This window comes from Symsagittifera roscoffensis, chromosome 1 (assembly GCF_963678635.1).
Source record: "Symsagittifera roscoffensis chromosome 1, txSymRosc1.1, whole genome shotgun sequence".
In the NCBI taxonomy this organism is placed as follows: Eukaryota; Metazoa; Xenacoelomorpha; order Acoela; family Convolutidae; genus Symsagittifera; species Symsagittifera roscoffensis.
The window spans coordinates 100246024-100260148 of NC_087062.1; the positions used below are offsets into that span (position 1 = coordinate 100246024).

Consider the following 14125-nt stretch of genomic DNA (forward strand, 5'->3'; position numbering starts at 1 on the left):
AATTTGGATAATGACAACGCTTTTTTTTGGCGCAACATGTATCGAAGAAAAAAGGACTTCAGTTGAGTGCAAGCTTATGAGTCGCGCACGCAAAAACCCAACGACTTATAAAACATCCTGAGATCTGTCACCTAACATGTGAAGCTGGATACGATCCACAGGTTTGGTGAAGTAACTGCTTAGAAGTGTTGGTTGACCTAACAGAAGGAGGCCGGAGTGCCACTCGACAAACGTTTCCTAAAATTTTTTCGGTGAATCATCATCCAGTTGTTGGCCAATTTATCGCTAAATGTCTTTACGTAATAGACGAGCCACGACGTTGAACGGTGCTACTAACCCATTAGGGTCAAATACCGAAAGTACAAAACTCAAAAATTGTCTCGTTGATTTCGTGGTTCCATGCTAATGTTATTTTTTAACCTGACTGACAAACTAAGTCAACACAAAACCTTCTAATGTTAACTGGTTGCTCGAGAGGTTTCCGAACGAGTCTAGGCAATCCTCACTAATGTTTCGGTAACCACTGGTGCTGCTTTAGTTGTTATCAATTGATGTTTTTTGAAAACACAAAAGATGCGCATGTCGGCGAGTCACGGGCGCCGAATTTAATACAAGTGTACTGATGGACTACATCATCCTCCAGCCACAAAAAAAAACTAAGCGAAGACTGATCTTGGTCGAGGACTCCTACCTGGAGAAATATACCCTATAGATCCGCGGAGATGGCATACTTGTACTGTCGGAAACGCAATAGTATGAATATCAGGTTTTTGTGTAGGTCTGGACCCACTAAAAGGGATTGATTTGAGAATGTGCCACAAAACTTAGCAGCCCCGTTGAAGACTTGGCGCACCGTACCCGGCTCATTCGGATTAATCACTGGGTGGTGCGATCGGTAGGTGAACACGGATCATGCGGCTCGACGGTAACGATATAACCATTCTTTATGTCCTCCCGTACATCTTTTGATACGAGCAGTCTTGTTTTTTTATATTCAATCTCAAAACTACCCGGGCTGACAAAATATGTTTATCATATAACTCCATACTATGAAAAAAAAGCTTATCATACGATCACATTCAATTCCATAGAATAAAAAAATCGTATAAAAATCAAATGATAACTTTTTTTTGATTACAATGGAATTGTATGATAGGCATTTTTTCCATTAAATGGAATTGTATGATAGGTGTTTTTGCCTTAAAACAAAAAGTTGTCTTTTGTTTCTAGTTTAATTTTCTGAAACAGTTTGGGTTCTGTTTGCAACCGAACCCAAGTGACAAAGACCTTGGTTACTCAAAGCACCAAAAGGTGGACGATCTTGCTTTTACAATGCATAGAAAACGACTTGAATTGTCTTCAGCTCTCTTTCAACAAACTTTTAACTTTTAGCAAAATTTTTCAATGAAGAAAAACTACAGTGCAATAACTTTCGTGTTATTATCGCGCGATAATTTTTATGATTTTAAGCGCGTAAATGGCGATTTAATGCGGGTAAGAAAACATTCCAAAATAGTTTGAGGCATGTTAGTTCGTACGCTACGTTAAAATTTGGTAATTGAAAAATTCATCCAATTTTAAAATTCGATAATAGTCTGTAGACGTTGAGGCACAGTCGGAAATTTCATGTATGAGTTTCTTCTTTGAATAGCCTTAGGAGGTGGTTTTGAAACAAAATCTACCGAAGAGTGTGTTTTTTGTGTTAACTTCATCAACCTATTCCATAAAGGCAGTTGCAAGATTTAGGGTTTCGCCCTGATACGAGCAGTCTTGGCCTTGTTGTTCCGACTTTCGAAGAAAACGGAATAGTTATGCTCGGTGTGGTTTTTTTATTCAGTCAATTTTTGCCGACCACAATAATAATTTTCAACCAAAATTTTTATACCCCATTGAAGATATCGACTTTTTCAGTTCAAATGTAAAAAGATATTTCACCTCGGATTATTTTTTGTAATGTTCTTGGGATTTGAAAATTGCCAAGTTTGTCATGTTCTGGACTAAATTATGCGAGCTTCGAAGAGTTTATTGATAATGCAGAGATTGTAACACAATTATTTTTGCGTGGCAAATTGTCCCGCACAAAATCGCTCCAAATTGACTCGGCTTGCTCATAATAATTTTCACACTTGATCTTTGATATTGTTCAAAATTTATAGTTTTTCATTATTTTCTTTTGCCCAAAAACTGTTTGATATGAATTAAGGGACAGTCCGAACATTCAGGGCTTTGCCCTGATATACGAATACGAGCAGTCTTGTTAATTTTAAAATGCTTTACTGGAAAAAAATGAAGAAAAAACCTTCAAAACTTAAAGGTCATAATCCGAGGAGCAATAAAAACTGGAGAAACTAATTTGAACTCACTTTTTGCAACTGTTTGGGTCCTTTTTTGTCCTTTTTAGCTTCGCCCATGTTCAGAAGTCTCATCTCCTCAGCCAGTTGTTTTTCCGATTGTTTCTCTTGCTCACTGGATAAAAAAGTGCACATGATTCAGCAAATTGCAATTTATGATTGTAAAATTAAAATTCTAGATTAAATATGGCTCTTAGAATTTAGAAATTTGATTGGAGTGCTGAGCAAAAAGGTATAATCTGCAACCTGATTGGAACTTAACAACTTAACATTTACTCAGCTAATATCTTATCTCTTTCTTAATATTTATAGATTATGAAGTTATACAGATTATGTTTAACGGAAAAAAAATTGACATATATTTTTTGAAAATCTTAACTTTTGAATTTCAATTAAACAAATTGATGTCTTTGAAGCCTTTTGAATTTCTAGAAAAATTCAGGATTTGATTTTTTTTTGATAAATTTAATCCAAATCGAGAGAATTGGAATTTTGGTGAGTTGAGAACACTTTAGTTTTGTGACTGGGGAATCCGGAGCACACCAAATTTGGTCTTGTTTTTTGACCGATACCATGTTCCTCACTACCAAATTTCTACAGAGTACCCGGGATGACATCCACAGACCGAAAATGCCACCCGCACCCAGCGCCCATGGATCATAATCGATTATGGTCAGTTTCGATAAAATTACAAAATAATCGATTTTTATGTCAATAAATTTCATTATATTTGGAGAATTCTTGGTTAATTAAAATGTTCAACTTAAAAAAGTAAGCCTCCTTGAAAATTGTTGCTTAAATTTGGAAGTTTTCTACTTTCTATATATTGGTTGCGTATGACGAATATATTCAAGTCGTTTCAATGAATTGTGTATGCAAAGTCGTTAATCGTTTGGTGACTCTAGCTATGGGTAAACAGGGTTTTTGTCACTTGTGTTCGGGTGCCATTTTGAGAAGAAAATGAATGTAATTTAGTCATGGAAAATACTAGTCATACAATTTCTATCTATGAAAAAACAATACTCAGGGACTTTTATTGGAATTATCTGTACTCATGGAATTTCATGAAAAAGGTGTGATTAGCTTTTTCCAGGCGAATCTGTACTCCAAAAAAGAAACAGGATCAAAAATATAGTAAAAGATCACCATACCCAATTTTTGGACTGAGGTTCTCCATTTCCATGTATGTATCGTTCTGAAACAAACAAAACAGGTAAATATACTGAAAAAAAACCAAGTTTAGTTTGTGTGTCATTAAGCATGAAAAACGGTCAACTTCTTATAGAAAAGAATCTCGACGCGAACATTAGGAGGCCAAAATGTGCATACTGTGCATTGCAAGCGGATTCCGCAACAGACCAAAATCAGATTTGTCGCGGAATCCGCAACTTTGCTACTTTTGTTTGATCTTCTTCGCTGTTTTGGATTCCACAAACAAATACCTAAAACACTGTACTGCTCAAAATCGCTCCAAAAATAGGCGATTTTGCTGAATCCGCAACGGTAATTGCGGAATCCAGAACAGTTTGTGGAATCCACAAACAAACCATAAGACATATGTATAGTTGAATTGAGCTGTTGCGGATTCCGCAACTGTAAGCGGAATCCGCAACGTGTATGTGGAATCCGCAAATTGTTGGTGGAATCCGCATTTTGTTTGCGGATTCCGTTTAGATATATGTATATGTGTAGTATAGCGTTTAAAATTATATCTTTAACTCATGGTCACAAGAAAAATCAATCTCAATCACTACATTGATCAACTACGAGTTTGAATACCAAACGTTTGGTCTCAATTCCTGTGAACCCAACTTCGATCTCAAATCCTGTCGACTTCAATCTCAACTTCGACCCCAAATACTGACCTACTGAACTTCGATTCCAAATGTCGACGTAATCATCCCAAATACTGAACTAATTCGAGCTGAACTTCGAATCCAAATACTGATGCAATCCCAAATACTGACCTAATTCGGCGATTTCCAAACACTCTTAAGCCAATTACTACAAATATTGAATTTATTGGGCGCTGAGCTTCCAAAATTAGTACATGGGATTGACAAAAAATGGTGATATGCTGTGTGTTGTGTTTCCATACACTCTCAACCCAATGACTCCAAATATTGAACTTATTCGGTATTGTGTTTTCAAAATATTAAAAGGTGACATCCAACGATTTAGTTAACAAATGTTTTGGGATTTGTTCGTGGATTCCGCTGACAACGATTAAGTCCTTGCCTTTAAACTCCGCATTGCTATAGATAAGAATTCCAGCTCTAGCTTTTAATTGTCTGTATGCAAGATAAGTAATAAGCAAAATTCTGAATCCACTTACAGTTTGCAGAATCCGCATACATTTGCGGATTCCGCCTACATTTTGCGGATTCCACTTACATTTTGCGGAATCCACGTACAGTTGGGGAATCCAGAACAGCTAGCTATATTTGCTTGTTGCGGAATTTGCAACAAAACAATTGTGCCGACAAAATTTACGTTACAAAATTTTTTTTGTGGAATCCAATTACATTTTGGAGCGTTTTTAAACACTTGTCTCTTGGAATCCAGGAACTTACAGACACAAAATTTTGAGCCTATTCAGTGCACAGTTTGGCCTCGTAATGAAACTGCAGCTCGTAAATATACAGTAAGGTTATCAGCGTGGCATATCAAACAATTGTTTTGACCATTGTAAACTTAACTAACCCTTCAAAACTATGCTAAAAACCTCTAAAATTTATGCGAACGCACTGAACACAACTGGCTCCAAGTTTGCACGCTTTTGTTTATTGAAACTTTTTTTACCTAGCCTTAGCAGATGATGTATTCGATTTATTAACTCAGGCAACTAATGAAAGCAAAAGCTTCCTTGACTTGAACAAAATTATTAGCTCAATTCATTGACAAATGTAAGAAGAACTCTTTCACAATTCAATTACAATTATACAAATGACATCAAACCAGGCAGTGTACAATTCAAGTGTAGTTTAGAATATCAATAATTCGAAATGCATGTACGGAAGTTGAGCCTAAAATCTTTCCAACATATTTTACTATAAAACACTTGGCCTGGGTTCTTCTTAAGTTGATCCAAAATTTTTTTCTAATCTACGTAAGATGTTCTTACAATTGTAGAATCAATATCGTTTGCGTACTTGAATATGATGTTTTTGCGTGGCAGAATGCTTTTCCTTTTACCAGTTTTTTCAAGGATTCACGAATAGAGCGTTTAATGCAGAATAACTTCTAACTAGAGAGATGACAAAACAATTTCTGGTTTCGCTAAGATTAGACCTTTTTCCAGTTTGAAAGCGAACTTTGTTGACTTATTTTTTGAGTAAACAATGTTGATATTTTATAATCAAGAAGAAACCTTATTCGTAATATGCTGCGATTTGGTTTAACCCCACCAAAAATCAAATTTGTTTTTAAGAAAGCAGGCTTTGACGGCCCAACTTCGTTTTTCAATTGATATGATAACGTATTAATTTATGTTAAAAGAGTCGTCGCCGAAAATTGCAGATAACTTGAGACCAAGACATCTATAAGCATGGTTTTGAAATTGTTTGGTATACAGCCTCTGACTGTATTTGGGGCTTTAATACCCTAAGTCCTTTTGAAGAGTGGCTGTATGACTAATCTTGATATGTCAGATTCTCATCATTAAGTACACATCATTTTCTCTTTTCGTTCTTTATTCTCTTTCCATTCTTCATTAGCTGTCCATCAGCCTGGAGCTCATTTTTTGGAGTCTTTGTTACTCAAATAAAGTTTATTGTAATAAAAAATCCCCAAAGTATAAATTCAAATTTGTCTGATTTAATTTTCAGGTTGTGAAAACAAGTGAAAATAATCAATTTACACAAATTTTGTAAATTGCCATGAATATCAAGTTTTTTAAGGCATAGCTAAAAAAAAAGTTTTCGAGTTAAAAAATTGATCATATGCGTGTTGTCTGATGTGGGAATAGGAGGTGGTTTACATCTCGCTAACGTATGAAATTGAAAAAAAAGTAACTAAAAAGCATTGCGGCACACCTCTACTTATTACAACTCAATCAGTTTCAGCATCTGTCTTTACAATTTTTTTAATTGTTTTTTAAAAAAATAGCGATTTATATGAATAAGTGAAGACCTCTCGAAAAAAAATATTTTTTTAGTTTTTAGTTTAAAGTTGATAATTTTTTGAATCCAAGCCTAGTAGTGTGGCTGTTACACATTCATCTTTATCATTTTTAGCCAACATTTTTTTCAGTCAAAGATTATAGAAGATTCATGGTTGAAAACTCTTCCCAAACGCGAACTGAGCTGGAGTAGGAAATTTTTTACGATTAGGATATTCTACTATTTAAAACTCTTTTAAATTCCAAACATTTCTGACATATCCGGAGTAAGTGAAATTCAATATATTGAAGCGACATCTTTGAAGCCTAAGCTGGAATAGAAAAGGGACCCAAAGGTTTCATTTTTTCAAAGCAAGATGAAAATTTTCACATTCACATGATAAACTAAATTTTAAAAAATAAGGATTTTGTAATGTTACCGGGAATGGCACTGTGTTGTACGAACTCAGCAGGAAAAAGTTCGCAGGTTCATCGAGTTTTCAATTGAGCAGATTCGCAATTTTTTGGAACTTGTTTAAGATATCATAAATACAATTCCTTAGACGGTCTATTTTGGTTGATGTTTTTTTATACATATTTCGTTGATAAGGTTTCACTTAGACGATCGAAAAAGCTTAGGAAACCAACTCTTTAAAAACATTTTTTCGAAGATATTGGCATAGTTTTTTTGAAACTGTTTTCATTTCTTGAAACTTGGTCAAGCTCAAAGACTTGAATTAAAAATCGTTTTCTAGGTATTTTTTCGACCCTCATTCAGTTGCCAGAAAAAACAAAGGTTTTAATAAAGATAAAATGTTGTTCAATAGAAGCATGCATCTTGATAATAGAGCAAAGACAATGTTCGAAATGCAAAAACATATGAATGACCAGCTTTTTTTTCTCTTCAGAAATGGCCAGTCTTGTTTTACATCTCCTTATTACATCTCCTATATTTTTTTTGTAAGCAGTTATGCGTTTTATCAAAAACAAATTTTATATTGTATTTCTGTTTTCCATTTTACTGTCTTCAAAATATTTAATAGTTGAGAAAAATCACTTGTAATGCACAACCGAAGACATGCAAAGATAAAGTTGGTAAAATACTATCAGATAAATAGAACTCGAATAGACTCACGTTTTTGTCGCAGCAGCGTGTAGTAAGCATCTGAGTCAGCACCTTAAATCTGTAATCGCTTGATTTTGCTTATAAAAACTAGTTCTGTGTAAATAAATTAATTTAGGGTCGCCAATATATATATTTTTGATTTAGAAAATGATGCCAGGTCAAATGATATGGCAAAAAATTTGAACAAAAGAGCTTTACATTTGATAATGCGGAAAGTATGATGAATTAAACAGGCGACACTCTTTGATCAAATTGTGGTTTAGTTCTATCCATAAAAAATCAAGTTTAGATTTCATTGGGATAGATCATCTCTCATTCTCACGTTGAAAGATTTCGGCGGCAACAAAAAAGAATACCTAAACTGTTTGATCCCTTTCTATTTGTTTGTAATACCTTAAAGCGGTTTTTGTCAGGATGATAAAGATTTGGTGTGTCCTTATCATTTAGCCAAGTTTCGGTTAAACCGTGAGAACAATTTTTTCCAAAAACTTGACCAGGTGTTTTAAATTATTGTTGTTTGTTGGCAAGCTTTCTGCAAATTAAATGAAGTTATTTTAAATTTTTAACCAGGACACTAAACTTTTCAAAAATTTTTCAATATGTTTTTCGGCCGAGATTACGTTTAGATCACCTGATAGAATCAATCATCTGAAAAACAAAAGAATTTTCAGCCTTCCAAAAAATTTCATTTCCCATTTAAGGATAATCTTATGCTTAAACTTTTCTTATTTTCGATATCATTGCAGAAACGAGATCAATAAAATGAGAGTAATTGAAGTAATTAAAAACTCGATAAGTGACAGTATAGAAATTATACGTGTTTTAAACATAGCACCTACATTAAAACAAAAATGAAAACTGCGGATTACATCACGTAACAATCTATAGAAAAATTTATCAGTAGTCATTTTGGTTGATCCAATTATATAGATGATGACTATAGTATGAGGGATGCTGGTTTTTTCAAGTGTGAGGATTTTAATGGGAATTGTGAAAGGTAATCACCTGCTAACTTTTTTATGCATCTGTGAGCCCATTCGATGTTCTCAAAAGAACCGACAGGAAACTATTTGCATTGTAGGCGCAACAGTTACAAAACTGATATGTAGGTTGTCCTGGTACAGTTGGTTGTAGTGTTTGATTTCTGGAAAAGTCGGGGCATTGCTTAAAATAGTTTTTAGCTGCAACACGACAAACTTCCCGTCGTTATTGCAATAATTACTTTTGAAGAGTTGTTTCTGCTCATCGCCCATTTTCCTTTTAAATTCAATTTCTTCGTTTTTTCAAACTGCTATCGTTTCAAGTATGAGGAAAACATCACTTTTGAAAAGAACGTAACGATTGTTAAGCAAAAGAACGTAACTCGTCGAAAATTTTGTCTGATGTTTCCTGCATTTTATGATACTATTCGTACAACACAAATCTGCACAACAACAATTTTCTGCTTTCGTATGCTATATTTTTTTTCAAATTTTTATTCCTGGTAGAACCACGATACGCATGAGTTGCACTTAATCAATGGGAATGCTGGCATCCAAAACTAAGTTAAGTACAAATTCGCTGCCCAAAACCAAATTGCTTTGCCCTTCTATAATTTTAAATGCAGGAAACTCTCTCCCCCTATCAATCTACAAACTTGGGATGAAAAGTGCCTTTGGTGGAAAAAAATATTAATGAAAAATACTCAAGCGGAAAATTTCAGACTTGTGTTCTGCAGGGTGGTAACAAGATAGACGCTTGTGTATGAAAAGCAAAAGCACCTTTGGCGGAAACCTCATCTTCCTCTATCTCTGCACACCGCATCTATCTTATTACTCAGCTTGCTGAACTCCTCCTGGATGAAGGCGTCCTCCTCTATGACTTTCTGATGCAAGTCGACGTGGCGTTTTTGTTTAAAGGCCGTTTTTTGTTCATTGCTTTCCCAACTTTATGGGAAAACATTTTGAGTAAATAGACGAGTATGAAGACTGAGACTGATATGCGAAAGTCGATGGCTGTTTTATTGAGCAGCTCATGAGAATGATGTACTGAATAGAAAAAAGACAGTCGTCTTCACCCATCAAAGCTAGTGATTAATATGCTTGCTTTGAGTTGAAAGAATTTACTGATTTATGCTCCTAGCTCATGTGTCTTTAGCTTATATGTGTCTCATAAGTTTATCACAGCAATTAGGTAAAGTTCCTGACACAAAAGGATTCCTTTAGTTGACAGACAAGTTAATTTTAGATTACCAAGTGGTGTACATCTGGTTGCTCCTCCTGCATGTCAGAATAGACGGCCAGGTCCTCGGACACTTTGCTCACTGTTTGTTTCATCATGACCAGCCACAAGCCCAACATACTGTCAAATCGCACGTGCAGTCCACTCATGCGACAGTTCACCGACAACTCCCAAACCACCGGTGATCCCCCAGTCGCCCCCGCGCCAACTGCCGCTGCCACGCCACCGGGAGCTGCGTTAGTGCGCGACACAGTCTCTATGGAACCCTCTGGAACCCAGAACATGTTCATGATGTAGACTGGCTGTGTCTGGGGCTGAGGGGAAAAGAAGCCGAAAGATTTCACTTTCTGAGGCTGAATGAAGGACTCTTCGATTTTGTCGAGCAGCCAATTTTCCTCCAGGCTGTCGAAGTTGTCTCGGAACCCGAGAGTGAAGTCGTGGAAGGATCCGAACGAGACAAAAGCAGAGGCGGTGAGTGACGAAACCGAGACGTGTTTTACAGTGAGCATCAGCACCTGCTCCTCGTCCACTTCGAACGCCATCTGCAATAGGGCAAAAGTCTATTCAAAACACTCAAAATCAGAAGGAAGAGAAAAAGTTGTCGGATTTAAAGAGGAATATGAAAGAAAAATCCCAATTGTGGTGCATTTGTTGGTTATCAATATTATTTATTGTTTCGTAGTGTATGTTATTTGGGGTCCAAAATATAGAAAAGCAAACTTTGAAAGTGACTAAGAAGTTATGAAGAAGGTGTTCTTGTTGAATGGACAATATACTACTTAATAGAGACACTCTTACATAGTTGGCCGTGTCAAGAGGCAGACAGAGTGCCATGTCTTCTATTTCGAACAAGAAGTAGATCCTCTTTGTGGGGTTGGCAGGGGGCACGGTGGACACTGCGGGGGGCATCTGGGGGTGAGATGAAGTGGGGAGGGACCCTCGGCCACCGTGGGAGCACGTGGTCTCCTTCACAGTTGGGAAAGGGCCAATTGAGTCGAGGAGAGTTCGATTGAATTAGTTATTCATAGGAAAATTAAATGGAACAGCTTGCAGTTTTAGGAATATGTTTCCGAGCAACCTTTATCGAGGCTAGTTAACAGTAATTCAGCTGTCCGTCAAAGATCCGGTTTGAAATTTGAAACAAAATTGATTAAAAAAAACATGTTAGCTAAAATAGAACCCCTCAGACAAGACTCAATTGCCATACATGTCCATCCTTGGCATGGGTCTGTATTTTCGGGTCCGTTTGGGCTGAGCTGTCGCGTTTAGTAGTGGAAGATTTTGGAAAAGAGGAGAAAACGCTACTGGAAACTCCAGCAGTGCCAGCAGAGTCTAAAAGATCTCTCGCTGAAGATTTATAAGTACTAGTTAAGTATTAGGGATAATTAAGCAGCTAAAAATGGAGAAAGATGGATCAGAAAAAAGCAACACTTAAAATGTGTATTATAGTTTATCTACATACGGAGAGACATGCTCAAAAAAGAAAAAAGAAGAAAGTCTCTTGACCCAGTGATCGGAACATTCTGCAGCCCAAAGTTTCACCGATTTACAAAAAATGCTTTGTCAATTTCAAAGAATGGAAAAAATGTTTATCATAAAAATCCAGACAACCAAAAAGAAAGAAAAAGCATGCCTCTCTTTTGCTATCCATTCAATTCAAATGGAATTGCATGATAAAAGTTTTTCATTGACGAAAAATGCAAAAAAAAAATCATTTTTTTTTTGAGTTTCCATTTGTGCAAAACAAAGAAATTAAATTAGGCCAAAATCTAAATCCTGAATCCAGCTCAACGTGTCAGTCTCTCCTTAAGTAATGTTAATGACGTTTAATTTACTCGTAAGCAATTCGAGATGATACGAAATTTTGAATTAAGGGAGCCAGAAGCATATCAAAAAAAAGCAGGCACAAGAAATCAGTTTTTAACTTTTTCTTCCTGATTTACTTTTCTATTAAGGAAAAAAATTAAGACCATTTATCCACGGAAAAAGGACCAACACAAGAGCTGTACAGCTCATCACGGCGAACCGCTGTTGTGCCCCTGTTTAAGAACTACATGCAATTTTTTTGGTTATTTTTCTGGGCTGGGTAATGTTGCTTCACCCTTAAGCAACGAGCAAAGAAGACTGCATTTGATTTTCCTCTTAGGCTGAAAAGTTGTCAGAGTAGCAGTAATTGCACTGAAAGCCCATCTGCATAAAGAAATTTATAATTTCTCCCTGTAAACAGAATATTGTTCCGACTTTTGTACAAAAGATTGAATATTTGCGCTTGGGGTTGTTTTTTTTTTCGATTTTTTGAACCAAGTTTCAATTTTTGAACTTTTCCATATCATTCGAAAAGTATTGCTGTCGTGAGCTCAAGTTGTAAAAGATATTTTACCTGGGATCTTTTTTCCTAAAAATCAATAAAAAAATTAAAACAATTTTCCTTCAAACTATATTTTTTTTGAAGTTTCATTAATTTTTTGAGCGATCATTTACACCATAGATCTTAGAGAGCGGTAAAAAAATCCAGGGTATCGCCTTGATACGAGTCCTCTTGATGACTGTTATATTAGCTCATCAACTGCCAAATATTGACTTCAAATGCCTTTTCACATATCGAAATCAAGTGCTTAAATCCTTAACTGAAAAACTTAATTATAATAAGAACTTGGCGGTAAATCACTAACTCTACAACAGTACCAAAACGCGCGGATCAGATTAATAAGCCAAAACTGAGCAAGACTGCTTGTATAAGGGCGAAACCTTGGTTGTTCCGACTGCCTTATAAGTTCTATGAAGTAGCGTTCGCTTTGTAACAACGGATGAGTTTTTCAAAAAAAAATGAAAAACTGTTTTTCTAAAGATTAAGATCTTTTTTAAACCATAAAAAGTATCAAGTGATTGATTTTGCTCATATTAACAATAAATATAGCAAATAATCCTGCTTCAACCAATTTGGAACAATTTCTAAGAATAATTAAATCTCCGCTGGCGCGATAATAGCTCGTTAAAAACGCCAAGTTGACAAAACTGGCCATAAAACCCCCATATTTGTAGAAAAAAAAGATCCAGGTAAAACTTCTTCTTAACTTTGAGCTTGAGACAGCAAAAATGTTCAGTTGATTTAAAATCATTTTATTAAAAATGGCTAGTTAAAAAGTCGAGTTTTTTCTGAAGAAAAAACATCCAAGCACAAAGTATTCCGTCGCTTTCTTTCGGAAGTCGGAGCAATAATTATTCTTGCATCGTGTGGGTTTGTCCAATCCATGAATTGTGGATTTACATTTTAATGAAACGTGTTTCTGTCACTAACAAAAATTTTGACGTTCAAACTGGATTTTTTTTCTCTTCATTAAAAACATCTGAATATTTGAATATTGCTTGAGAAACGCCAAAACAAAAAAATTGGTCAAAATTTCCTTCAATTTTTTCTTCATTTTCAAAATTCAAAAAAAAAAAATGTAATTATGCAAGAACTCTACAACAGTACCAAAACGCGCGGATCAGATTAATAAGCCAAAACTGAGCAAGACTGCTTGTATAAGGGCGAAACCTTGGTTGTTCCGACTGCCTTATAAGTTCTATGAAGTAGCGTTCGCTTTGTAACAACGGATGAGTTTTTCAAAAAAAAATGAAAAACTGTTTTTCTAAAGATTAAGATCTTTTTTAAACCATAAAAAGTATCAAGTGATTGATTTTGCTCATATTAACAATAAATATAGCAAATAATCCTGCTTCAACCAATTTGGAACAATTTCTAAGAATAATTAAATCTCCGCTGGCGCGATAATAGCTCGTTAAAAACGCCAAGTTGACAAAACTGGCCATAAAACCCCCATATTTGTAGAAAAAAAAGATCCAGGTAAAACTTCTTCTTAACTTTGAGCTTGAGACAGCAAAAATGTTCAGTTGATTTAAAATCATTTTATTAAAAATGGCTAGTTAAAAAGTCGAGTTTTTTCTGAAGAAAAAACATCCAAGCACAAAGTATTCCGTCGCTTTCTTTCGGAAGTCGGAGCAATAATTATTCTTGCATCGTGTGGGTTTGTCCAATCCATGAATTGTGGATTTACATTTTAATGAAACGTGTTTCTGTCACTAACAAAAATTTTGACGTTCAAACTGGATTTTTTTTCTCTTCATTAAAAACATCTGAATATTTGAATATTGCTTGAGAAACGCCAAAACAAAAAAATTGGTCAAAATTTCCTTCAATTTTTTCTTCATTTTCAAAATTCAAAAAAAAAAATGTAATTATGCAAGAATGATGTTGATGATTGGCACTAATTTTGAAGAAACAACTTAATTTGAGACAAAGGGATAACTTTTCTTACTTATTTGCAA

The 14125-nt window shown here is 35.2% G+C and overlaps 1 protein-coding gene across 1 annotated transcript in view; it reads right to left on the reverse strand.

The window, feature by feature from the left end:
• Positions 1-14125, reverse strand: part of LOC134841269 (uncharacterized) — a 149655-nt gene that overhangs the window by 60559 nt on the left and 74971 nt on the right. The window contains exons 10-14 of the mRNA XM_063857147.1: positions 11004-11128; positions 10595-10762; positions 9808-10338; positions 3503-3546; positions 2364-2466 (exon numbers count right to left, since the gene is read on the reverse strand). Coding sequence (XP_063713217.1) covers positions 2364-2466; positions 3503-3546; positions 9808-10338; positions 10595-10762; positions 11004-11128 — 971 coding nt within the window. The remainder of the gene's footprint in view (positions 1-2363; positions 2467-3502; positions 3547-9807; positions 10339-10594; positions 10763-11003; positions 11129-14125) is intronic.